This window comes from Pelmatolapia mariae, linkage group LG6, assembly GCF_036321145.2.
Source record: "Pelmatolapia mariae isolate MD_Pm_ZW linkage group LG6, Pm_UMD_F_2, whole genome shotgun sequence".
Classification (NCBI taxonomy): Eukaryota; Metazoa; Chordata; class Actinopteri; order Cichliformes; family Cichlidae; genus Pelmatolapia; species Pelmatolapia mariae.
The window spans coordinates 21,852,086-21,878,966 of NC_086232.1; the positions used below are offsets into that span (position 1 = coordinate 21,852,086).

Consider the following 26,881-nt stretch of genomic DNA (forward strand, 5'->3'; position numbering starts at 1 on the left):
GACCATATGGACATCACCAAATGCTATGTTTACCCTCTTGAGATGCTCTGCCATGCATTTACTGCAGCCCCATTCAGTTATACCCTATTGTAAATCCTTGGTACTTACTTACATTAATGAAACCGTCTTATGATTGTTGACTTTGACAAATGCATGCGAATTTCCTAGAGGTTTTTCTGGGTCAGATATTGTAAAATTCACTTTAATCCTCCTCCATGGTCTTCCAGGCCATTTGAGCTTGTTGCAAGTGCATTTCTCCTATTTTTTTTTAAATATCTTTCTGATATATTTATTTAGGTTTTAAGCCTAGTGATGGCCTTCTTCACCTACATTTCTCTAAACCTCATATCAATTCTGCCAGTGCAACAATAACTAAAATAAGCTCAACACTTGGAATCAACTCCAGATCTTTTGCCTGCTTAGTTTGTCATGGGATAATGAGTAAACAGCCCATGTCTGACCATAAAAACTTCTTGGCAATCAATTATCCAATTATATTACATATTGATTGCCTGATTTAAAAGCCACTGTGGTAAAGTACGCAGACAAAATTACAAAAAATGTGTCACTGTCCAAAAACCTACGCACCTGACTGTACTTGAATGGATTTGCAAAAGACGGAAATTTGTTATCAGCATTTGTTTAGTATTTGCTAAAATGGAGTTCACTGAATCACTAATTCAACCCTTTCAGTCTATGGTCTCATTTGTCACGTGCTTTTATGACTTATACTACAAACTGGACAAACCTCAAAGGATATAATTATGTTATAAAGAGTTTCCACCAGACTTGATCAACTATGGCTCCAGCTCACCTGTGAATTTCATCACTGCAGTCTTGGTAGAAAGGTCTTTTGTCTGATAAGATGCAGTATTACTGAGGTGGAAGTGAAGGTCAGGCAAAGGTCTCTTGTGACACATAGAATGACAAGAAACTTTGATGAAAGAGAAGACATGCTCTACATGTTTTATTCATCCCATTCATCCACTTGGTTAGGTATAGGTTAAAATAATTTAATGCATATTTTAGCATTTTGTTTTCTTTCTGTTAAACTTAAATATTTCAATTTTAATAGTGCAGTTAGTTGTGGGTTAGTTAATAGTTTCACAATGTTTTTGATGTCCTTAAATTAAATTAAATTAAATTAAATTAAATTAAATTAAATTAAATTAAATTAAATTTCCGTGGTAATTTAATTGCATAAAATTACTAGATGGTGGTAGACATAGTAGTGGTAGACAAGTAGAAAAAGACAGCCGTAATGATAGATGTAGCGATACCAAAATGATATATATATATATCATTTATATCATGATATATATATATATATATATATATATATATATATATATATATATATATATATATATATATATATAACCTTATATATGGTTTAAGGATGGTTGGTTTTTTTTTGTTTTTTAATATCTTTTTTTCTTTTGTTTTGTATAACATTAACTTTAGATGTCAAAGGTCTTGTTTATTAGCAATGGGCAATTAAGGACAAAGGTATCACATATAATTAAGTATAGTGGAAGAAAGAAATTACAACTAGTACACCGATGCAGTATCTTGGATGAATGATAAGATTAAACCTGCATTAGCTACATACAGATTTGTAGGAGTGCACATGTGCAATGGATCTGTAATAATAGTAAATGGCAGGAACAAAAAACAGATTTACAGTTTTAAAGTAAAAAAATTCAAATATATTCGTCTTGTATCAAATAGTGCAGACTTAAATGCTGCAGTTCTGCACTGAATATGGTTAGTGGTTAATCTGTGACCAACACTTCTGGCAAACAGATTCAGGATGAAGTGGCTATTAACCATTCAAAGTTGTTGTATAGAGCACTTTGAGTGCTCTAGTAGAGTAGAGAAGCGCTCTATAAGCTTGAGTCCCTTTACCATTTAACTATTCATTGTCACACAGTTAGGATATTACCTTGGAAAAAAAATTATGAGCTTTAAACGGCCACATCAGCAATCAGATAGATGACGAGATAAGAGGGTGTGTGGTTTAAAAGGAGCGGCAGAGTTTGAAAAGGGCACTCCTTGTTGCAGAGTCCTCCAGCTCACCCTCACTGCCACCATGACTTTCAACGGCACCTGGAAAGTTACTCGAAATGAGAACTATGACAAATTCATGGAAAAAATGGGTGAGTGCTAGCTTCAGCAGCTTATCAGCAGCTTATGCTAGCTGATAAGCTGCTTCTGAATCTTCTTTTTTTCTTAAATAAAGAATACAGATGTATTAATGTCTAAATATAATCTTTGCACCAAACTAATAGTCATGCACATTTTTTTTGTGACTGCATTATAAGTGATTAGCCCTTAGACAGGTAAAACTTCCTGACATTGCTCAATCTATTGTGACCTTATTGTGTCTATCCACAGGAGTTAACATGGTGAAGAGGAAGCTGGCTGCTCACGACAACCTCAAGATTACCATCACGCAGGAGGGAGACAAGTTTATCGTCAAGGAGAGCAGCACTTTCCGCAACATCGAAATTGAATTTACCCTCGGAGTCACCTTTGAGTATGCCCTTGCAGATGGAACAGAACTATCAGTAAGTTAAAGTGACTCCTAGTTTCACTCACTTTAGACTTTCAACTTTTGAGTCCCTGTTACTAAGTCAACAATCCATACATCAAGCCTTGACTTTGCCCTCTGTTCACTACCGCAACCATAAAAGTGTCAAACAGCCAAGTCAGCCTTTCGACTTCTGCACAATATCCCCTCCTTGCCTGTTCTCTATTTCATTAATTTCCTCATCGTTGGTTTCAACTCTCAGGGTGCGTGGACCTTGGAGGGAGACATGTTGAAGGGAATTTTCAAGAGAAAGGACAACGGAAAAGACCTGACGACAACCAGAATTGTTCAAGGAGATGAACTTATACAGGCAAGGCAGAGTTCCTACAAATGCATAAAAAATAGAGATTATACATTCAAAACTATAAATATTCATCCTGACATAAAAAACTGTGAAGTTAAATAACAACTGTATTTGATTAATCTTTCTTCAACAGAGCTACACCTACGAAGGTGTGGATGCAAAGAGGATTTTCAAGAGGAGTTAGACCAAATCCATCTAAAGAACCGAACTGAAATATTTTCAGGGTTTCATACAGTTTTGTGCCAAGTCATCAACAACATGTAATTCATCATATTTTGATAACTGTATTAATAAAGTCACAACTGCCTATTAATTTGTGTGCTTGTTTCCTCTGCTTTTCATCAAATAATATTCTGTGGAAGCTCATGCAAAGTTGAACACACACACACACACGGTCAAGTGGCTAATTTAGTAGTGATACAATAATTGAAACTTTATTCAACAATGAATAAAAATAAATATATATTATCTACAAAAATATAAAGTGTAGACAGGTTTCACATGTTTCTTTAAACTGACATGTACAGTCATGAAGCATTTACTGTAATGTCAATAAATCAACTCAGCAGACCAAATGCACAGGACCAAAACCAAACAGACGGCAGGATTCAGGGAGGTATCCCGAGCCTACTTATCAGGCATCGTCATCTTATAACTTCTTATAACTGATAAGATCAGTGACATGATGCAGAAAGCTTTCTTTTGTTTTGTGGTTTTACAGCGTAATTAGGTTGCTCCACTGTACGGGTAGCCCGAAATAAAAGAAACAGATTGATGCAATGCCAACTGTGACATTAAGTGACACAGGAGAAAACCAGTCTCATCAAGCAGGCCTCGAGAGCAAATTCAAACTTTAACTGAAGACTACAAACTGTGGATGCAAGACATAATCGTATTTGCACAATTGCAGCAAGTACTGTTAGTTTAACAGAGGGAATCGTTTTTGAACTGCTGAGTCTGCTGCCTGCAGCTGTGATTGTTGCATCGAAGTCTGAAGGAGCCGCTAAGAACCCCAATCCAACCTATAAATAACATTTTCACATACAGGAGTGTCAAATACGTCACCGGTAGCATTGCCTGCTCCAAAGTTTTATCGCAACATCGTCTATTTTCCTTCATTCATCATTTTTATTCTCTAAATGTGGTTCACCAACAAAGAACAAAACAACAACAAAAAATGAATTCACTGAAAGTGTCAAGGCACTGTTGATACAACTGAAGACACAATGTTCAGAATGTAAAATGAAACTTGTGAGGAAAAGAGAAGAGTTTTTTAAGATGAAGGAAAAAATTTAAAAAAACCCCACAATCATTATGAAGAAAAAACACTTCACAGGTGAATCAACGTTAAGGTAATCTGGTTATTATTCTTGGACTGAGCTTCAGTTTATCGGTAATTTAGCTATTTAGTTACTTTTTCCATTAAATATATAGGAAGTCTTAAAAATAGCAGGGATTTATAATTACTACAGCACAATCAAGTTGTTTAAAGGCAGTCTAGTGTATATCATTGTGTACTGTATCAGTGAGCGATAGACTGGACTGCCTGTGAAGTCCAAGTCTTGTTTTTCTTATATTTAAACAGTGTAAGTAAACCATGACAAATACAAGTAGAAACACACAAAAATCGAAATGACCAACACAAATTTCAAATGTCTGTCGGGTCAAACACGGCATACATACACAGCTAAATGTGTTCAGTGGGAGGAGTAAATACCTGGACAAAGGTTGCTGTGATAAAAATGGAAGGTGAAAAAAATATGTGTATATGGCATGATGGTTATAAAGAGACTTGGCAATCTAGTGAGTTGAAAAATATATATATATATTGAGATTTGAAAAATGTGCATATAAAAAAAAGGATCTAAAAACACCAAAACCTGCTCTTAAAGTAATTATTTTTTAAAGTGAATGCATAGTATGTCTCGGACAGTTTGTTTTCCAACACACTGTTTGCATTATACATTTAGATTCAAAAATGTATGCATAACATAATATTATGTATTCTAGTGTGAGCAAGAGAACATTCAAGTGTTTAAAAGGTTACAAATTGCTATTTGATGACTTTGTTTTATTACAATTGAATAAAATCAAACAGAATGTTATGTTTGCTGGAGTCAGTCCAGGATTATCATGCTCATGCTCAGGCTGTACAAACAGCTAGTATGACTCTGTAAAGGCCACATGCAGGTTTCAGAATATTAGTCTTACTATGAACAAGGATACTTGTGTGTTATGTTAAGTAGTATGGTTAATAGTTATGTCAGTTATATCAATTACATTGGCATTATTATGAAAATACCTGGAAATACAGACCTGCATTTAAATCTGCCTACTTTAAGAGGAAGACTGGGAAAATAAATGGTTTTGACATCACTGGGAATTACAAAAAAAGGTTACAAGAATCAGCACTGAAGACAAGAAAACACAAAAAGGTTGCACGACTGTGTATGGTGGTTACTAAATAGCCTGAAGGCTGCCCTGTGACATTGCCAATAAAACCAACCAATAAACCAAGTTACACATTTTTTTTCAAGGATGACATAAAATTGACCTTTACTGGGGGTGTTTTTCTCAAGTAAATGAACAATCGATCATCTTTTCCAGTACACTTTTTTTTACATCAAAAGACTGACTGGTATGGGGCAGCCCACAGTCATTCATTAACAGAATAATGTTGTAAAATAACTGATAACTGATAACACTTAGAACACCTCAGTAAATAAATAAGAGTCACTGTTACAGCGTCTGTCCTCTGGTGACCTAAAGCCTCCAAAATATCCATAAAACTTGTAAGGTGCTCAGAAATCATGAATAACTTTTCCAATCTTACTCCTTTGACAGGGGTAATTAGATTAACTGCCTTTAACCTGCTGTCGATGAGGCCAACCTTTGATTTTATTGTGTTGTGTAGAATGACATCATAATCAGATAATGTATCTTTAGCATATCTTTTCATGTTAGCATGCTCTCATTTGTGATCACACTCAATTCTTTTACGGTACAGACCACAGCACATCATCTGTGATTCACCTTAATCTCTTTTGCCTTACCCTAAATATATTTGTATAGTTTAATTTCTGCAGCACTAGTGCACAAATAAAATATGTGCACTAAAATACAAATATTTTAAAACAGACATACGGTGATAAAAAAGAATGATCTAACCCTAAAAAAACTTCTTAGTGCAAACTGAAAACAGGGTTTGGTTGAAACGAAATCTTCGTGCAGCAACGCTACAAAACAAATGAAGATACACGTGAAAGTTGATAATCCGTCAAGTCATACACAACAGCATTTAGAAATAGGTTTTATTTATGTGACAGGCTTGCATAAATAAGTTCGTCTCGGTTTGGAGGTGCCGTGGCTTCCTGACATATTTCCATTCTGTAAACTCTTTGGCATCCAGTTAATACTGCCCATCCATGTAAACAAAACTTACCAAGTTACACTCATAAAAAACCACGTTCATCCAGTCCTTTGGCTGTCACTGGGTTCCATTTTGCAGTGGGTTTATTGCTATTATGGCCTGTGAAGGAAAAAAAAAGAGTTTCCTTTAAAAAAAAACCCTTGTTTTTACGACAGTCATGTGTCTCTGACACAGCAACAAAGAAAACAATACGATATTGTCATTTTGTCCTTTCCAGTAACTTACTGGTTTTGTTTGGAGGCTTACTTGTTTCCGGTCTGGCTTTTGGCACATCTTGTGAATGTGTATCACTGTTATCTCTCCGCTCACTTGCAACCGTTGTCCGTGGCACCGTGGCAGAGAGGACAAGAGGCCTCTGGTTGTGGTACTTGAGACGGTATGTTTCCGTCATGCAGTTATCCACATTGAAGTATGTTGTCAGAGAAACCTCTTGAGCAGGCACTGCCTGTTCAATCCTGCATCCAGCTGCTCTTTCCTCGCTTTCACACGATGATGGGGTACTCCTTTCTGGGTCAGACCCCGACTTGGAGCTTGCATCTGAGAAGGTTCGGAGGCCCGACATGTCGGGCTTTCTGTGAGGACTGACGTAAGATGTGGACGAAAGACGAGGACTTGATGGAAAAGGTTCTTGGAGCATCCTGGGACGAAACACTGGGTGGCCTGTTTCCCCTTGGTGAGGAGTCCGTTGGCTGGGTCGAAGGTGAGGCAACCCTGTTGTACCAAGCTGACGCTGGCTGTTCAGTTGAAGAGTTTCTGCCGTCACATTGCTGGGAGGGTGGTATGGCAGGCTTATATGGGGACACTGAGAATCAGAGGCTGTGGCCTCGCTGTTACTGGAGAGGTAAGTGCTTTCTCTATCCTCTGGCTCAGAGAGAGCAAGATCATCAGAGCTGTTCCATTCTGAGCTGCTGGTTTTTGTAATGTGCCTCAGGTTTGCACTTTCTCCAGTGTGCCCTCTACAGTTTGTCATCTCCTGCTGCTCACTCTGCCTGCTGTCCGAGCCAGACAAGATCCTCTCAGAAGACCCTGCTTTTCTGGAGGTACTAGACGTGTACTTTGATTTCCGTCTACAGAAAAAGAGGAAATTAATTAAGATGTAAAAACTTAAAATTCATGTATATTGTCTTAAAGCATTTTGCTATATATTATTGCTATATTACATTTCAGTGTAATAACTTGGATTTATGCAAAACAACACATTTTGGGGTGCAAACTCAAGCGGCGCAAGTTTCCGACAACTTTTCAAACATCCAAGATCTACAACTTGCTGGCTGGCCTAATCACCGTAATCTAAACTACTCTGACATGTCACATGTATTTTTTTAAAGATATATTATACAACTGTACTTTTTCTCAGGTATCACTGATTTTCACTGAATGAAATGTCCAGGAATGTTCAGGAAGGAAGCTCAGCATCTGGTCTGGTTTGCTTTTTTTGTCAGCTGATGTTTGGGGAGGAGAAACTAAAGTTTCCATGACAGCAGTGCTGCAAAATAATCTCTTCTAGTAGTTATGCACACATCTATTTTTGATGTGGAGGGCATTGATTGTAGGAACATAACAAGTTTCCAGAGGTAAACTGAGTTTTAGAATCGCAGTGTTGACTTTCTGGCTCCATCCTTTAGGTCTCCTCCTCCATTTCATTTAGCTCTCTGTCTGTGTTCTCAGTTTATACTAATTATGCGATTTGTTAATTTATCCAATATGACCCATTACACACTATAACCACAGTGCAAGTCATCCCTATATATACACAGGTGGATTAAGTCCATCAACTTGAACTATTTTTTAAAAACTAAAGCCATTTTTATGTAATTCAAGAGAAACAACAAGAAACAACCTCGAACATGGACTGCTCTTTTGATGTGAATGTGAAACTTGATCATGGTTCTTTCCCTGAGGTTTGGGTTGATGTTTGCCTATAAAACAAAACAAAACAAAACAAAAAACAGGATCAAAACAAAGCAGTAAACTGAATAAAACAGGAAAGATCCAAAAAAGATAAATCCATCTTTTTATAAGGTTTATTATTACTATTATTACACAAGAAGAGCTATACAAATATTAAGACATGGAAAATCACAGGCTAAGAAACAATGAGAGGAAGTACCAGACCAAACACAGAAAAACCCCCAACAAATTTATGTAGTGAGACTTCTTTTTTCCTCAGACAGTGCAGACAATTATGCACTGCTGCCTATGTTAAAAAGCAAAGCTAATCAAAAGTCTAAACTAAGAAGGCAGCTGGGAGAAAATCATCTATGACTGACATCAAGGCTGTTGCCCTCTCAGGACACAAGGTGGCAGCAGCAGCAAGTTAATCTCACAAGACTTTCACACAGCTGGATGAATCAGTCAGCAAGCTCCCTCCATGCACCAGCGCAGCAAGAGGCAGTGTGGTGCTGAATTCCTTCCCTTTAAAAATAGATGTGTTATTTTTTTCTTCGCTGTTGCCCTGGAGAGGTCCATGCAAGGATAAAAGCTCTAGCTGTTGGTTGGAAACACTGGCTCTGAATGCACATAGCCTTGATTAAGTATTGAGTGCAGCACACTCCTAAGTACAGCATGCAACAGAAAGATATTTATGACAATGCCAGCAGCCACGTCCAGCTGTGCTATCTGAACAAGCTTTGTGGGATTATCATCAGATTAATGCCTGTGCAGGACTGACTGGGTGAAGAGGTTAAATAAGCCAGTCCAAACTTAGAAATCAACATAGCCTATACAAGACAGGTTGAAGAAAGAAAGAAAGAAAGTAAAGAAAGAAAGAAAGAAAGAAAGAAAGAAAGAAAGAAAGAAAGAAAGAAAGAAAGCAAGATGAACTTTTGAAAGTTCTTTACACACAGATCTAATCTAAGTTTCTTTTTTCCTTGTAAATCTTTTCATGTAAGTACTGCAAATATTTTAAAACATATAACTGAGACCAAAGTCCTGTTTCAAACGTCACATTATATTACTTTCATTTTTTTTTTTTTTTTACATGTTATCCTTTTTTTGCTTCTTTTATGGCAAAATCTACATTTAAAACATCCACATCATGTTTTTAAAGCAGATATGACTTTGTTTTTGGGGGGATAATTACATCCACCCACAACGTATGTTTCCATGCATACCTGTTATATAAAGTGGACTTGTTACATAGAATAAGGCTGTTACATACAAGTACATGCATGTTAACATTTTACCAAAAACTGAAAATTACTAACAGCAGGTTACAATTACGCACTGCGCTGTGGTTACTTCACACACTGCATTTATTACCAGCTAATTCTTTTACTGTGCCACGAAAACCTGAGGAAGCCTTTAAAATCGTGGAACTTACCATTGTGTGGAGGTGAGGACATTATACTAGATTTTGCATCGCCTCCTTTTTGGTGCTGCTGGCTGAAAATAAAAGACAGCAACTGAGTGTGTTTCCAAGTGTAATACAGAGCCAGCATAAAAAAAAACCCTTTTACTCTTTTTCTGGCAAATAATGCACATCAATATGTAATATGACAGGACCAAAGACATATTCAAGGTCTACTGAGACTCTAATGCTCCAAAAAAGTCACTTTAAGACTAGAATTGACTTTAGATGGAATTGACTGTATAATAGTTGTCTTGAATCTTGTCTAGTTGACCCAATATATTGTCGAGCCTGTAAAAACGTATGATTGCTTTTAATTCTTACATTACATTCAAACTTTCATGTAGTTCTCGAGCTATACCATATATTGTTCTACAAAATGACAAAAATGTGAATAAAAAGGCTGAAAACAGTAGTCCATGGTACCCTTTCATTTAAAGTTAAGTGTTTTTATTTTCAGCAGACATCTAAGGTAAATAACCAACCACTGAAAATATCTATCATTATTACCAAGTTAAAACTGATTATTAATTGCTACAGTCCTTCAGACCATTACAAAAATAATGCTTTGATGAGTACCATCATCAATAACATTCATGATATTTCAAGGATACCTTTGTAATATGATAATGACTAAATGCAGTACTCAATAGGCTGTAAAAAATTGCAGCTTTTACTAAAAAATTATCATTCCTAAAGGTGCTTATTATATTGTGAATCCTCCCTAAAATGTACCTGTGTGTATCGGTACTCCCTGTTTATAAACCATACTCACTGATTTTTAAACCATAGGCAAAGACTTACAAACTGCAAATTGAACAATTATGGAGACATTTTATTAAATTTTTCATAATATTAATTTACAAAAAACAGATGATTTCCTACCTTAAATACCTTTTACTCAATATAATTACATACTTAAATACAAGTATTTTAATAGTTAACTTTTACTTGCATGAGGCACGTTCATATTTTAATATCTCCGTGTACAGACTGCAAATTTAGAGAGCATTTACACATGCATTTCTTTTTAAACTTTAAAGTCCTTTTTAACCATACAATTTTTGGTTGAATGTGACCTTTAAACAATCAATATTTATGTCAAATAAAGTCATTAACTGATGGGTGATTTGGAGCCTTGGTGAACACAAACAAATTTAGGACCAAATTCTCACAGTGTGACTGCTTCTCTACACACACACAAAAAAACCAATCAAAACATACTGAGTAATGAAAAGTGCCATCTGAACAAGATTTAGAATGAAAACCACTCAAAGATGGCTTTCAGTGATTAATAATTCCTTGTTAAATATACAGCCAAAACTGTTTTCTAGCTTCCAGGTTTGCTTATGTATTGTAGATATATGTGCATTTCTGTGTCTGCTGCTGGCGTCCTCACACTCACCCTTTAAAGTGTACATGGGAATAGAGTATTAAAATAAACTTCCCTTTTTTAGCTTCTGGGAAACTTTTATAAATATAAAATGTCAGAGAATAAAAAAAATAATGGAAAAATATCCTGTGTCCTATCAAAGGTTTTTAAGGTGTCTCTTTTATAATTATGACGCTCACTGTGGATCCAAATGGATTTAGCTAGACCTACTCCAGCTGGACTCAGTCCAGGTACACTGCAGTGAGCGGCGTCCATCTCAGTCTATGGAGAAAAAGCTTTTTTGTCCACAACACAAAATGTGACCAGTGGACAAGTGGAAAAAATTAGCAAGTGGCAGAATATATCCAGCTCTCTTAAAATAACCATAGACGCAAAAGGAAAAAAAGAGTGCGCGTGACTATGAAACAAAAATGTGCAGAGCAGCATTTTTAAAACACATAAGCTAAAAAGATGGACAACACAAGTTTGTTTGTTTTTTTATGTTTACATTGTAACGCCAATTGCGTGTTTTTCATAATAGTTTACAAATAGAAATGCTAGTTATTGTCACTGACAAAGAACTTAACATATTCATATTCAAGATGTTTATTAAGGAAGGTTTTTATCCATAGTGTATTAATGCCACAGTAACGAGCTGAATCAAGAAGAAATTGTCTTCTTAGATTCACACATAGTACACATTTCGCAGTGCAGGATGAGTCATAAACTTCTTTTAGTTTTCCAGGAAAAGATAGGCCTTAAAATACATTTTGAACATATACAAAACTACTTTTTGTCATTGTTAACATAGGCTTATTGGTGCTTTTAGAAAAAGATATCTGAAAATGTGATTTCTGGGCCAAAGTGTTCTGGGTCATCAAAATGTCCTTTTGTCCCATGTACTATTTTAATGAGAAAATTCATAACAAAAGATTCACTTAAATCTTACTCTATTTCTAGAGATCTTATGATGTTGCCTATTAAATAAACTATTTATGAACACAGCATGCTGGCGATTTGCCGCAGGTAAAATTTAAATGACAGTATCTGTCATAGTCATCAGCTGAGTCTTACCTTTGCAGCGGTACCTCCGCTGTTGATCTCTGGTCTTTAACAGCAAAGCCATCGACCCCAGGAGAATCAGGATTGGTGGAGCCACTGCTGAGTCTATCACTGCTCTCATAGCCAGACTCTGTCCTTTGAATGGTCCAGGTATCACTACGTAGAAGAGTCTTTGGGCCCCCCTTTAGTTTGCTGCCCCTCTGGTAATTTGCTCGGCTTTCTGACTCTACAGAGCTGTGGCTCTCGGTCTCAAGCCGCTGCTCGTCCTCATAAATCGTCATTAAACATTTCTGTTTCCGATCCTCTCTGGTTCGGACATATTCCCGCTCGCGATCTCGGTTTTGTTCTGGGTGCACCCTCTCGTGTGATGGAGGCTTACTACACCGCGGGCTGTCATGTTGCTGCTGACGCCGCTGCTCTAGTTCATTCAATACCGTGTCCACATTTAACACCTCCCGAATAGGTCTCCAAGTAGACTTAGACTTATTGCGACTTCCTCCACTCCCACCTTTTTCCCATTGGTCATGGGTGCCATCCTGGTCATTGTGACCTGGGAAATTATTAGTTTTCCGACTATGTCCACCACTCTGTGCACCAAAGGACTGTCCATGTGGCTCCTGAGATCCTCTGCTTGAATGGTTTGATGGCTTCTCATTACGTGGATAGCTTTTTGATTTTTCCACAGGAGGCCCTGGACCATTCTCTGGTGGAGATGAAGGTCTTGCATGCGTCATATCTAAGAACAGTGAACACAGATTATTTGCAGAATATCGCGTGTAGAGCCCATGCAGTCTGCAAATTTGTCTTTCTCCTCCCAGATTTACACTGCTACCCTTATAACTAGAGAACATGTGCTATGTGCACACAGCCCTCTACCTTTGTTTTGTGATGGTTCAGTTCTTCGATGACCTCTGTCTTTTTTTGATGTTTCACCTGGCCTCTGCAAATTCTCCATGAAAGTTTCCTGAAATTTGTTAGGACTGCCAAGAGGATGTTTTACTGTTGAGGAAAATAAATTAATCAAATGACAGGACTGTGGTTTCTCTACAACACAGAAATTATACTGTTTTTGACAAATAATTTGGAATATTTCTGGCTCTCGAACAACTAAATGAGTGTTAAATATTTACTCTGAACCATAAACTACCTTTAGCAGGGTTAGTTCCCATGGCCCAAATTTAAGAAAAGAAAGAAAGAAAGAAAGAAATAAGTAAAATGAAAAACTCTAAAGATTTGTATATATTTTAACTCAAGACTACAGTCTATACAAAAGACATTATTATGCTTTTGACCAACATTATGTATGACGTAACCACAACTCTCCAGCATTACAAATATTTTGGCAAAGAGACAATAAGAGCACACACTCAAATGTGCATTCGCACTTTGAGTAAGGTACTCTATCTTTTTAGTCACTGTAGTCACTGTAGCCAGTGGCCAGTGACTACAGATGTTTCTTATTTGACATCATGGTCACATTGATCGAACGTCCATATTGGTCATGAAACAACCACCGACAGCGGGAGAAAAGTGTAAATCCCGGAACTGGTTAGCGAGTGGTTTCTGGATTTTGCCGGCTATTACTAGGTGAAACTGGTCACAAAAGAGTGCTGCTTGTCAGTGGTTTGATTGTTACCAAATGGCTACAGTCGCCTGTGGTTTGCATGGAAAATGTCTGCATTGTCTGCAAGCACTCACAATCTACTAATCTACTGCAGTCTACATGTTCCAGAAGATGCAACATTGATTGCATTGATGTGTCAGTGTGCTCAATGCAAACTATGGGTAACCAAAGCAATCTTAAAGAGGTTTTTGCCAATTACTCAGGAAATACACATGGTTGCTAGGACCAGTTTTTAGGCCTGCATGATTTAGCCCTGTGGGCTATTCACTTAATCTATGATCGTCATCATGACTGTCACATGTCCAAAGTGGGCAGACAAGTCAACATGATGTAGTTAGCAGTCATGTATCTGCAAAACCTCAATATTTTTTGATCCATAAGATGTGAAATCCTGTGCAAACACTTATTCAACAGCAATTGGAAACTTTGTCTGGTTAAGCAAAAACTGGTTGCCTTATGGTCTTGTTACACCCTGAATCTCATGATAAGACAGCAGTGTTAATCTGTTTGCACAATTAGTGGCTGTAAATTCATCCATGGGCTATGATTTACTCTTAGAGTGACTCCTTTTGCATTTTTTCCTGTGCCATATAATTATAAGAATTAGTTATGAATCAAGTAAACGGTATTGCATGAGAAAATGTTAGAAGGGCTACTTTCATTATTAAATCATAGTCCATATAAAGTACACAGTAGATGCACCATTCTGCCGTTGCTTCTTGCCAATGGGGAAAGAGACAAAACAAAGAACAGATGCTGCATCATTAACTTTGGTAAAATACACAATTGCTGCCATGGCTGCCCACCCTGTGGTGTTTCTTTGCCTTTTGCAGCAAACGGGTCACTGTGAGAAACAGTGCTGATGTGAACTGCGAACATCTGGCTTTTTAATGAGCATGATCACCTAACAGCTTCCACTGTCTTTTACTTTTGTAACTCAGCTCTTCTCTTGGTTACTTTGCTTTTTGCAGCACTGTCTCTTTCTTTGTATGTGTACTGTGCTTTAAGCAGAGGCTCATTTTTATTTTTTATTATAAGATCTACATTAAAACATAATACAATTATTACACTACAAATATTTATATTGCGGTGAAGGAAATATTCTGAGGATTATCTGAAACATGAGGTGAAATATTGCATAATGCTGTGTGCATGCAAAGCTGGATGTTACAAAAGTGGTGAGTAAGAGCAGTGAGTAAACTGTCATATACTGTTCATGCAGCCCAATGTTGGCATTGAAGGACTTCGACTGTTCCAAGCATACTAAACAGTATATGCAGCAAAGTGCTGTTTAATTTAATAAAGCAAATTTTATCTTGTGTCTTGAAATGATAGAGCAAATTTGTAACAAAAGCATTAAACCACAAAACATTTCTTGGTTTGCTGCTTTAGTTTGAATGAGCATAAAGTACTGTACAGGACTGAAAACTCACTCCTAAAAACTGCACATCAAATTAACAGGACAACAGACAAAATATGATCACATTCAATGAAAGGATAATAAAAAAAACCTGAGCCATCTGAGTGTGAAGCAAATGCATCAACGACTTACTTTGAATGTCATAAAAGCAAAAATCCTGTCCCATGCCAAAGTATCTGGGCTCCACATTAAAGCAAAACAATCCATCTAAACAGGAAAGGTGCCATTGCCAAAACCCCAAGCTTATAAATTAATGGAGGCAAATGTCGGAAATGTCCAGGGGAGGAGTGAGAACTGTGGAGCAGGGGCATGAGTGCGTTTGGCCACAGGAGCGGGGATTAGGGAGCGAGGCGTGGGTGGTAATCTGCGTGCAATAGAGGCATCATCCTCATGTCAAGTTCAAGCCAGCACATAGACCAGGACAATCTTTCCGCCTGAGGTTTAACGGCATCACCCCGACGGAAACCATAACTGTAATTTGTGATTGACTGAAATCACCACTGTCATAGATACTGTTAAATTTTACCTGATGATACTTTCACAAAGACAATTCAAATGCTGAAACAGACTGGGCTTTTTGGAAAAGAAATTACTAGACAAATTGGAATGGATCAGCATTCTGATCCCTATCATGCTCTCTGATGTCGCAGCTTCATTTCACTTTAAGTTCCCGGACAAGCCAAGGATAATCTCTGTGATTGCAGCCTGGTGGACACTAAACCCTATTGTTGCACAAAACTCATTGTGTAAGTGTAAGGTTTGCTTAGATAAATCATACGCACACAGTAAAAAACACACTGCACTTTTTAAATTTAAGCTAACAGAGAGAGCACACTGCATCTTACTCTGAAAAGAACACTGAGCCCAACATTATGTAACTAAAGCAAAATTCAAAGAAACCAAATTCCTTTAGCTGGCTAAAATTATTACGTATTACTGTGTCAGAGGATTATTTTACTCCTTGCTGTATGTCCAGGTAGCTTTTAGAAAGCTAATGTTAGCTGTCCGTTAGCAAGCTACTGCAGTTAGTTAAGGCATTTGCAAACATAATAACATGAATCATTGTTTTTTTTTAAATAATCCAGAGTCCACTATTATAGAGTTACATATGTGTTACCTTACTTTAAAAAAATAGCCTCACACTGGCATTTGAATATCACTGATAAAATACAAGATGCTAAAATAGACACAGATCACATCAGGTGTCAGGATCCCACAATAAGGTCGGTGGTTCGATCCCAGGCTGCCTCCTGGCTGCATGCCAAATATCCTTGGGCAAGATACTAACCCCATGTTTGCCTACTGATGGTGGTCAGAGGGCCCGGTGGCGCCAGTGTCCGGCAGCCTCGCCTCTGTCAGTGCGCCCCAGGGCAGCTGTGGCTACAATGTAGCTTGCCATTGCCAGTGTGTGAATGGGTGAATGACTGAATGTAGTGTAAAGCGCTTTGGGGTCCTTAGGGACTGAGTAAAGCGCTATACAAATGCAGGCCATTTACCATTTACCATCTTTACACAATCAGAAGTCAGTGTAGAGCCATGAATTGTTGTCTCCTGTGTGAGTGGGAATTAACTTCACTCTATGCTATATGAGAGAACATTTGAGTTTGTGAATGTGTGCGCACATGTTTGAAATTTCACATACCCCATTTTATAGTGTGAAGAATCAGTTAAGACTCATCTGGATATTAGCTGCCTAATATTACCTCATTCTTTTCACACTAGTGTTTCAGTAAAACCACCATTCCTTTTTGGAAAGTTTGTATGTCCAATCTGAAGTCACAAAAAGTTTTATGGTCATTTTTCATGAATCTCCTGTTCCACCATGTGCTTTACTAGATTGAGATCTGGTGACTGTGGAGGCCATTTGAGTACAGTGAACTTAATGTACTGTTCAAGAAGCCAGTTTTCAGTGATTTGAGCTTTGGGACATGGAATGTAGCCATAACAGGATGGGTACAGTGATGGGTACATTTGGTGCTAAGGGGTCCAAAAAGTGTGCCACATAATATCCCCTACACTATTACACCACCACAATGATGGTTCACTGCTTTCATGTCATTTACATCAAATTCTGAGCCTACCATCTGAATGTTGCAGCCGAAATCAAGACTCGTTAGATCAGGCAAAATGTTTTACATTTTCTATTGTCCAATTTTGGTGAGCCTGTGCAAACTGAACCCTTGAGCTCCTGTTCTTAGATTTTTAGATACTTTCTGCCTTGGATGAAACTTGTGATTATTTCATCAACTGATGTCTTCCTGTTAGCTTGAAACAGTCCTCTGACCTCTGATATCAACAGGGCATTTTGTCCCAGAGAAGTGCTGCTCACAGTGAATTTTCTTTTATTTGTCATTTTATGTAAACAGCAGTTTTGCACTTGAGGAAGTAAAACATAAACATTTAATGCTTTGATTAATTACAGGTAGTAATCAGGACTTAACTGCAGATTATCCCTAATCTGACTCGGGGTAGGCCATTATTTAATCTCATGGATTTATTGACAGTATTTGCCAACAATCCAATAATCATTAATACATTATTTACTTTCTCAAGTTAGTAAATGCAGGATAACTGATTTTGGTCATTAATGTATAACCAAACGATCTTGATGTAGAAAAATGAAGGAATGAACTGAAAGTAGGTCTATACTATTCAAACCACAAATACAAGCATTTCTGAGGCAGAGTTGAACATGTTTAGAGTGGGAAAATATAGTTCACAGTAAAAAGACATCACACCTGATATATATTGTGGATTATCCCCTTTATATATTTGTGTGTATATATATATATACATATATACACACACATATATCTATATGAGAAGTTATAATAAGTGGAAGGCTGTCTTACCGTTCATGTCACCGTTTACTTGGGTTTTGTAGCGGGGACACATGGTGGTCTGCCTTGGTGCATCTTCATTAGATACAGGACTGCCCTCGGGGTTGGTGTAAAATAAAAGAAGCGGCTGGAAATGTCCTCTAATGCATTTAGAAGCAACATCTTTCCATTTGGACCCAATCTGAAAAAAAGGTGAAAATAACTGAGTTAGAGCATGTAACACAGTAGTAGGTAATACACTTTTGAAAAGGGGTAAGGCGGATTAATGGCAGACATCCTAACCTCTTTCACAGTAGCATCATCGAAAAACATCCACTTTGAAGATTTGGTGTGATAGGCAAAAGCTGAGTAATGTTTACTCGCAAAACAGATCATCCCCACCAGATGTAGCTCACTCCGTTTAGCATTTTCATCAGTGACTCGGTTGAAAAGCTGAAAGAGAGCAAATTGAAGTTTGATGGTTTTGTGCCAGATTCTAAATCCTATGAAAATATCAGTTATTTGTGTGACTTCCGTGGCCAGTTTAAAGATTACAGCATGCTGACCTTCATATATATGATATTAAATGATAAAATTGGCAAATATCTTTCGATATGTACATTTGTAACAAGTCTTTTAACACACTGGACAAAAGTACAAAAAGTACAATGTTTTTTTATCTATAATAATCTAATGGATTTCCATTTGTTATCAGGTTACTGTTAACTCCATTCAGCCTTTAACTTGGTCTTACCCCACACAGGTTCAAACGGGGGCTAAGGGACTTAATGACATCATCTGTAAGATCAGACTGCTCGGCGTCCCATACGAATCCAATCGTCACAATCTCTGGACAGTTCATTAGGACGCGACGGATCTTGATGCTCTGACCACAGTTACTCTGCATAACAAATAATGCATTTAAGGATAAAAACAACTAGGCATAGCAATTTTTAATTGTCCAGTAAAGTCCAGTAAAACTATATAATCTTTCTATTTGAAAAAAAAAATTATGTTTGCATTTAAGATATGCAGTAATGGGAAATGTGCCTTTCTAATGGGCTACTAGTTTAGGCAAATATGCTGTCTTTTCTAACTCTGAGAAAAACCCACTCTGTTGGATGTTTTGTAATTAGTTTTTTAGTGATAAAGTTGTAAAGTTGTTTATAAAACACTTTACCAAAATTGCAAAATACTTTAAAACAACAACCAATAAAAACAAAGATGCAGACACTGGTAAGGAAAATGGCAAAGTTCTTCACTCAAAGTAATAAAGGCATTAAATAAACAAGACAAGAATGAATAAACAAGACGCACAATAAAAAAATGAAATGACCGTGTGCAAATAAAACACTTACAATGTGGCTGAAAGTTTTGAATTGTTTTACAATTTGATTGAGGCTAGCTGTTCTGCTTATATAACTCTCACTGAACCAATCTCACTGTTGGAAACACACATAAAAAAAGCAAACGTGAACTTTTCTTACTAACTTCTTTTAAGCAAATTTCCCCAAATGTCAGAGTCATAGGTTGTGTCTTTTTGAGGTATAAACAAAAAGATGAAATAAACTGAAAGGAAATTAAAGTGACTTAAATATCATCATCAGAATATTGCAAAGGCATAAAGCAGCCAGAGAGCATGGGAAGAGTACGGGTTTAAGGGAACACAGCACTGTGCTTTAACTGATGCACACTGAAAAGGAAGACAGCGGTAGCAAATACAGATGAGAGAAAAACAGTGGATAAGCCCTTACCGCTATTTATATCCTAACACTAGTCTGGCATCGTCTCCTTCCGGTCGCTTCAAGTGCAGTGTCACAGCAGAAAGCACAGAGTGTACTCTGCACAGTTGCAACAGTCATTTTTGTGTCCATTTTAAAGTATCATACTAACTGTTAAACTGAATGCCTAAATTATTCATTTATAGCTGCGTCAAACAAATCAGCATTTGCTAAAGGTTAAATTCAGACAGATGTTCTTACTAAATAGCAAAACAGGGAAAAGGTACTGAGCCACCGATTTTCTAAGAAATATTACCACAGGAAAAGGAAAAGTGACATCAAATATGGAACATACCGGGCAGCTTCGGAGGTCACCTGTGTTGTTTGCTGCCTGCAGCAATTCTCCAAACATGTCTGACCTTAGCCGCTCGCTCTTTCCCAACATGCGATCAACCTGTTGGCTGGGTGCAAAAACAGAAAATGCATCAACTAATATTTTGTTCCCATTCGATGTATAACATTAAATACCAAAAAGTGTGAATCAGAAATGTGATCCAAACAATAAATCTGATATAAATTTCGTATTTAAGCAGATAATAATGATAATTTATGCTATTTATTATTGAGGTTGTGCATTTTATTATTTTTTGTCTTTGTAAGGTAGAGTGTGCAAAGCCCAGGGAACACCTACTGATAAAACCCAATAATAATAACAGACTACAGCTAAAAATCCCCTCTGGACACATTTGAAGAAATATAAAAACACTTTTCCATTAAACAGCTGTGCAAACTGTGACTGTGCAATTATTTAGCAGGTAACAAACCATCTAATACATCTCTGAAAGAGTAATTGACAGTGCAAACAATTTAAAAATTCACAAATCCTGCATGAATGTACACACATCTCATACTTACATAGAGTAGAAAGAGAATGTAAAAATATCTTTCCATTAAACTGTGAATGAAGGTGTTTTGTTTTTTAACACACAAAGTGAAGGTTAAATATACAAAGGAAATCACAATAGCAACCATAGTAGGTGACACTGGACTGGATTGGAAAATGTTGAGGTTGTTACGATACTGGAATTTCAAACTTCATAGCAATACCCAGCAAAATACTGGATACCACTTTTTTACCATTAAAAAGAAATACAAAATTAATCAATGACAACACTATTTTTAGGTTGTCTGAAACAGGACAAAAAACTATGAGGTTAAAAATTACAGATATTTTAAGACTTTTGTTGGTAGTGCAAAAAAGGAAAAAACATATTTTTAAATTGTCTGAAGTAGTGCTGTGCTTCAGGTGACGGCACTATATACTGCTGATCAGGGGGACGTTGTAAGGTAGGCTGCCAATGTTTCTATGTAACTGATGTAGACTTCTCTCAGTTTCAAATTGTGATTTTTTGTCAAATTTGTTTTTAGTGTTATCCTGATATCTAAGGTTGTCTATTAATAATAAACACAGGCAGGACTGATAAGGTTTGCTTCCTAGCTCCCACATGAATATTGCTGTTTTATTTTTAACCACAGCCGCTAGCTGCTGCCTTAATGACAACTTAACAGGTTGATAATGTGGTTATTGGGGGATTGCTAATAGTTAAACAGCTAACATTAATGTGTACGTTGGTCAAGTTAACAGTTATGATAACTGTTTAATATTTAATGTTGTTGAAATGGGAGCTTCACCAACCTCTGAAAGTGAGTAAAGCAAATATGGATCAAGACATATTCAGTTTTGTTATCATTAGTATATGAGTACTGATTTTAGACAAGATCAGTCACTACTAAACATTTTTTTATCTTTATGGTACAACAGTTTGTAGTGGGCAGCATTAGAGTTGTGGCCACTAGGTGTATATATTCATTCACTAGGTGTATATAATTAGCAGGGTGTTATTTAGCATCCATTTTGGGGTTCTTAAGAAACAAAAAGATTAACACAGGAAATTTCAAACAGGGATAAACTGATTGTAAAAATTCTTGGGCAATGTTTGAAATTTAGCTAACATCAAGTTAATGCAGATGTCGATATCTATACGTTTTTATGCACTTATTCCCCCATTGGTGGAAAAGAAGCAAATTAATTTTCTAAACAACTATTACTTTAATAAATAACGATTTTAAGTCTTTCAGCTTTTCACCTCACTATCTTTTAAAATTAATGTGGCAATATGAGTGAGCAAAGCTGTTCAACCTTTATTGCTATATGTCTTCTATCCATCACGTTTTGTTCCATAACGATTTAAAAGCACAAAAACATTTATAATCTATTAATTTCAATTTAATAACGCTAGCTTGGAAATAAATGAATGCAAAGACTAGACTTGTAGTCTAGTCTAGTCTTGGAGCATAGCTGAGCCACTGTGTGAGAGCTGAGCAGCGAAAGGAAATTAAGTGAGGAGCCGGCTCTCGCTCAATGGGAGTCGACTCTTCTGATTCACTACAAAGCACTCTCTAAGCACGGCTCTTAGAGCTGATGCTTTTGCGCGTGACACATTATCGAACGTTACATTGTGTGTCATGGATACTGTTGACTCCAAATCTCCCGACCACTATGTCGATCTGAGACAGCAAGACCGAGACAGCGAGACCGAGACAGCAAGACCAAGACAAGAGGGATCCGAGACCAAGACAAGACCAAGACCAAAGTACGTCGAGACCAAGACAAGACCAAGACCACGTAAAAGTGGTCTCGAGACCAGTCTCAAGACCAAGACCAGTCTCGAGACATCCAACTCTAGCAAAGACACTATTATTGATTTCTCACATCATTAAGATCGTGTGAAATATTGATGGAAGTTTGTTTCTGCCACTGAAATGCTTCTTTTTGGCTGTCAAAGTCAAACTTTTTGGTTATTATCTTTAAATTTCAACTTAATAATTTGAAATTATGGTTAGGTCTGAGACTCACTAATTCAAAATGCTGAAAAAATAAGAAAAGAAATTATTACGTTTCAATTTAGAGATAATAAGCTGGAATTTCTTTTTTGTCAGGTGCAGGTGAAAAAAGTCAGAAACAATCTTGCATATATTTGAACTAAAAATTGTGACTATAATAAACCACAATAGACCTGCTGATAATAACCAGCCTTGGATTTGTAATGTGATGACTTGATTAAAACTAGTAACCATCATAAAATCACCTGATTTTATGATGGTTATTTTAGCATTGGTAGTATTTTGACATTTAAATTGGGTTTACTGCTTTGGCCTGATTTATTTAATTTTTAATCAACCAATATTAATATTTTTTATCAATCGAGTACTTACCATAAAGCAGTAGTGGAGACATAATGTACTAATTCTGTGAATGGGTGTGGGTCTGAAGATGCGCCACAACAGCGACACACAAACTGCAAAACAAAGGCTGTGCATTATTCTACTGTTTCAAGTTTACAGTCTAGCGTGTTAGATGCATATTTCTAACAAGCAACCAGCTATATGACTCTTTTTATTATTTCAATTTATTAATTGAAAAAACTGACCAACTTAAAATTATGCCCTTCTTTTGCACAAGACAACGCTATTGTGTAGTTTTTTTTTAATAACACATAGTGGTTTTTACAAGATTACTCACTTGCTCATAAAGCATCATTGCAAACTTCTGATGGGTGATGCAGGATTTGGATGAGCATGAATCAGTCGCCGTGTCTGAAACTATGTGTAAATGAATTCGCTCCAAGATGTTCTCCTATTATGTGTGAGAGCAGATACAGAGGCAACGATCAATACAAAGAACACAGCACAGGTGCGTAATTGTAAACACAAAAGTTGACGCAGTAAATGAGAACCACTGAGTAACACTTCACGTAAGCGTGTATTTAATACTCCTCAAAAACGTAACTATGGTGATCATGTACCAACATTTGGACAGTCTTTTAATGTTCCTATTTCTTCTTTCTTTTCTTCAGTAACACAGTAATACTCTTTAACACTCAGTTAGTGTGGAAAGGCGAGCTGAATATTATTTTTGATTGTAAAGCAAAAGGCACGGTGTCAACATACAAAGCACTCAGCAGCATCATCCATCAGCCCAAGCTGGAAGCGTTGCTCATCCTTAAAAGTTTCAGCAAGGGCGTTACGCAAGCTGTCGGAGGGAAGCACCCGCTCTCTGCTCTGCTGAAACTGGCTGAATATACTCTGAAAAAAACATAATTAGTTGCATAATTAATTATTAGTTTGCGATGCAGATATTGCATGTATGATCAGACAAGAATTTAATCCTGGACAAAACTAATTTAAAAAAAAGAAGAATGACTTAATGAATTAACACTAAATGTACCTTTAAAGCGCAGAAAATGCAGGCATCACCGAGACAAAAGTGACCTGAGAGCTGCCTCAGACTTCTCCTGAAAATGTCCAGCTGCCAAAGCACCTGTGGGGGTCCAATCAACCACACACATGTGTTCAAACAAGGACATAAACTAAAAAAGAGTGTTAGAGTTACCCAGAAATCTAAACCTAATTAAAACACGGTGCACACCTGAACAGCACTGTTTAAGAAGCAGCTATTCTGGCCGGGCTCATTCAGCAGGCCTTTGGTGAGTGCGAGGGACAGCATGCTCCCAGGCTGGTAGGATTTCTTCAGGCCTCCTCCAGGTTTTTTGAACATCTTCACCCATGCCATGGAATTATTGCCTGCAGCTAAAGGAAAAGAATAACTTTTTAAATTAGAACTTCCCAAAGTTATTCTCTCTATACAAATAAACGTTTGACTTACTTTTTGTTCTTATTACCAAGTAATGACGCAACTCTAAGCTATACTTTTTAATAGGTAATCAGTAATTAACAAAATACTAGATCAATTTAGCACCATCTACATTCTTATCTCCTTATAGTTTGTTCATCTGCCTTTGTCCCATGTACCTATAGTTGGTGCTCAGTAGGTTTAAATATAATATATAATAATAGATATTATATTTTATTGTATTTTTTGGTGGTGGTGTTGTAAATGAAAAAAAAAGTACTTTGAAAAAGAAACAACTAGTGTCAACTCAAAACACACCACCACCCAGATTTCTGTCAATTTAAATGCAGTTGCAGCTAAACTCCAGTATACCTATAGTAATAATATTTATTGCATACTGTAATGGAGGCCCTGCTTGAAAATTCTGTTAATCTTGGATACAGTGTTCATTACATCACTAATGCAAATGACTGATTTGGTCAGACGCCAGATGAATCCTGTGAACTACCTTCTCCAGAGTTGGGGGGAGACTTGCTGCAGTTGGACATGTTGGGATGAGGGAGATAGTGAGTTGGTCTGGCCATGGGCTCCAACCATTTCATCCCCACGCACCTCCTGAGCGGTTTGTGGAAAGCATTGTCAGCCACAAGGCAGCCTCAGCCATGTGCTGCCCAACATTGAATGCTACTGGACAAAGTCTGAGGACCGAGGAGGGGGGAAAAAAGGTGGAATATTTTAAATACTGAGAAAATATTTTATTATGGAATTCTCAAAAACTATGATTGTTTTTAAGCTTAAACACGAAATAAAATACAGATATAAGATAAAATAAACAACAATCCAGAGACACTTTCTTGTATCTTACTTATATGATCCGACTTTACTCCTTTCATGTCTCTGGAATAGCTTAATTTCTTATGAATATAGTATGAAATTACAATGAATGGCTACAGAAGGAAAGTAGTAAATAACACCGTGGTTGTACATTTTAAAAAGACATAACATTTAATTTTAAAGCTACAGCCATACATGCATAAAAGAAATCAAAACACAAATAAATGAATCGTGACTTGTGCAAGATCCCTCATTTGCATGTCTATACACAGGCGAATAAGTTATTATTTTAAATTGTATATTATTGGTAAATGCTATTGTAAAAGTGACATAGCCAATATGAAATACATGCTGAAACAACATTGATTTCAGGACATTAATTTCATCCTGAAGTCAATGTTGGCAACAAACTCAACAGTGTCATCATATATTCTAACGTTTCAGTGGCCACATGTGTTTGTTGCAACCCTCTCTGACACCATGTGATGCCTGTATAGGCCTATACGTGTACATAAGCGCCCATCTTTGCTGTCGGGTTCATGAAGAGGGCATACATCCTCCTTTATTGAACGGGATTTGTTGACCTGATCCTTGGTCCTGTGTTTCCCTGCGATAACAACCTACCCACCCTACACCCACCACCCCCAAAAAATAAAAAATAAATAAATAAAGCTTCGACGTTCCCACAGTAGGAGACACGTTGCCAGTGTTACACAGCCGTACGCTGTAGATTTTACTGTATATGGGAGCAGCTCCCGGTCTGCCACTGTATCATAAATATGCCGCAACTTGCATTCATGCAGTGGGAAAACAAGCGCTCTTCTACACTCACCTTAAAGAGGAGTCGGATATCGGATAGTTGTCTCTCCTCTCCGCTGAAGGCGCAGAGCGGTCCAGCTGTCAACGCGCAAAAAAAAAAAAAAAAAAAAAAAAAAAATCCAAAACAATCCACGATTGGTCGGTGAATCCTGCAAATAAAACTGCCCAGAAATGACTGCAGATAGGTCCACGTAACGCACTCTCTGTGCAGCATTCCCAACCCCTCCGACACGCACACGAGCGGCAGCCCGAGCCCCTGCTTCCCTGCTTGATAGCGCACTCAACGCAGGACAGTGTTATTTCACTGGAATTAGTCCCCCCGCCTTTTTTTTTTTTTTTGTAAAACGGGGCCGATGATGGCCTGTACCAGAATGTCCGACGCGGATTAGTGATGTTTTGAGACTTGAGAGGTCAAACTCCGCCCCTAGTGTAGCCTCAAGTGCACTGCTGCTGTATTGCAATCTTCAATCCCTGCATGGCAAACTGTGTGCTGGCGGAAGGTCAGACTTCCAACTTGTCATGATGATGATGAGAGAAGACATCACATGACTGCACTGGTTTCATAATCATGCAGCACTGTGGGGACTAACCCCTGCCTGCGCTGTGCAGCACAGGCTCTCATTCAAATAAATTTAAAAAAAAGAAAAAAAAAAAAAAAAGGTCTTTGCTGCGTTTTATGTCTTTGTTTGGAGTCCAAGTGAAATCCCAAATGCGTAAATATTCCACAAGTGTCTTTTCAAGCAACGCCAGATAAAGGGCTCCGTCCCCGTTCTTATAAAATATAAGCTGGGGGAGAAAACTGCGCCCAATGTTGTACATTTTGTCAAGAGGCTTTGGGGAA

General features: G+C 37.3%; 2 protein-coding genes across 3 annotated transcripts; one reads left to right on the forward strand and one right to left on the reverse strand.

Moving 5' to 3' along the window:
* Positions 1-2,092: 2,092 nt before the first annotated feature.
* fabp2 (fatty acid binding protein 2, intestinal) lies at positions 2,093-3,081 on the forward strand. The gene is made up of 4 exons (XM_063475272.1): positions 2,093-2,159; positions 2,398-2,570; positions 2,796-2,903; positions 3,031-3,081. Exons 1-4 carry the CDS (start codon positions 2,093-2,095, stop codon positions 3,079-3,081), a joined length of 399 nt encoding a protein of 132 aa, XP_063331342.1.
* A 236-nt stretch (positions 3,082-3,317) lies between these two features.
* Positions 3,318-26,440, reverse strand: usp53b (ubiquitin specific peptidase 53b). Of its 2 annotated transcripts, none has more exons than XM_063476208.1 (17): positions 26,054-26,440; positions 24,896-25,085; positions 24,184-24,344; positions 23,983-24,075; positions 23,706-23,840; positions 23,278-23,391; positions 22,971-23,053; positions 20,050-20,155; positions 18,728-18,874; positions 18,277-18,426; positions 18,007-18,175; positions 12,987-13,109; positions 12,123-12,846; positions 9,650-9,711; positions 8,168-8,246; positions 6,553-7,394; positions 3,318-6,426 (listed from the first exon to the last, which is right to left on the reverse strand). In XM_063476208.1, exons 2-17 carry the CDS (start codon positions 24,987-24,989, stop codon positions 6,350-6,352), a joined length of 3,159 nt encoding a protein of 1,052 aa, XP_063332278.1. In that variant the 5' UTR covers positions 24,990-25,085; positions 26,054-26,440; the 3' UTR covers positions 3,318-6,349. The 2 variants fall into 2 exon arrangements, with proteins under 2 accessions (XP_063332278.1, XP_063332279.1); XM_063476209.1 differs by having other exon boundaries at positions 6,574-7,394; positions 26,054-26,439.
* Positions 26,441-26,881: the final 441 nt, after the last annotated feature.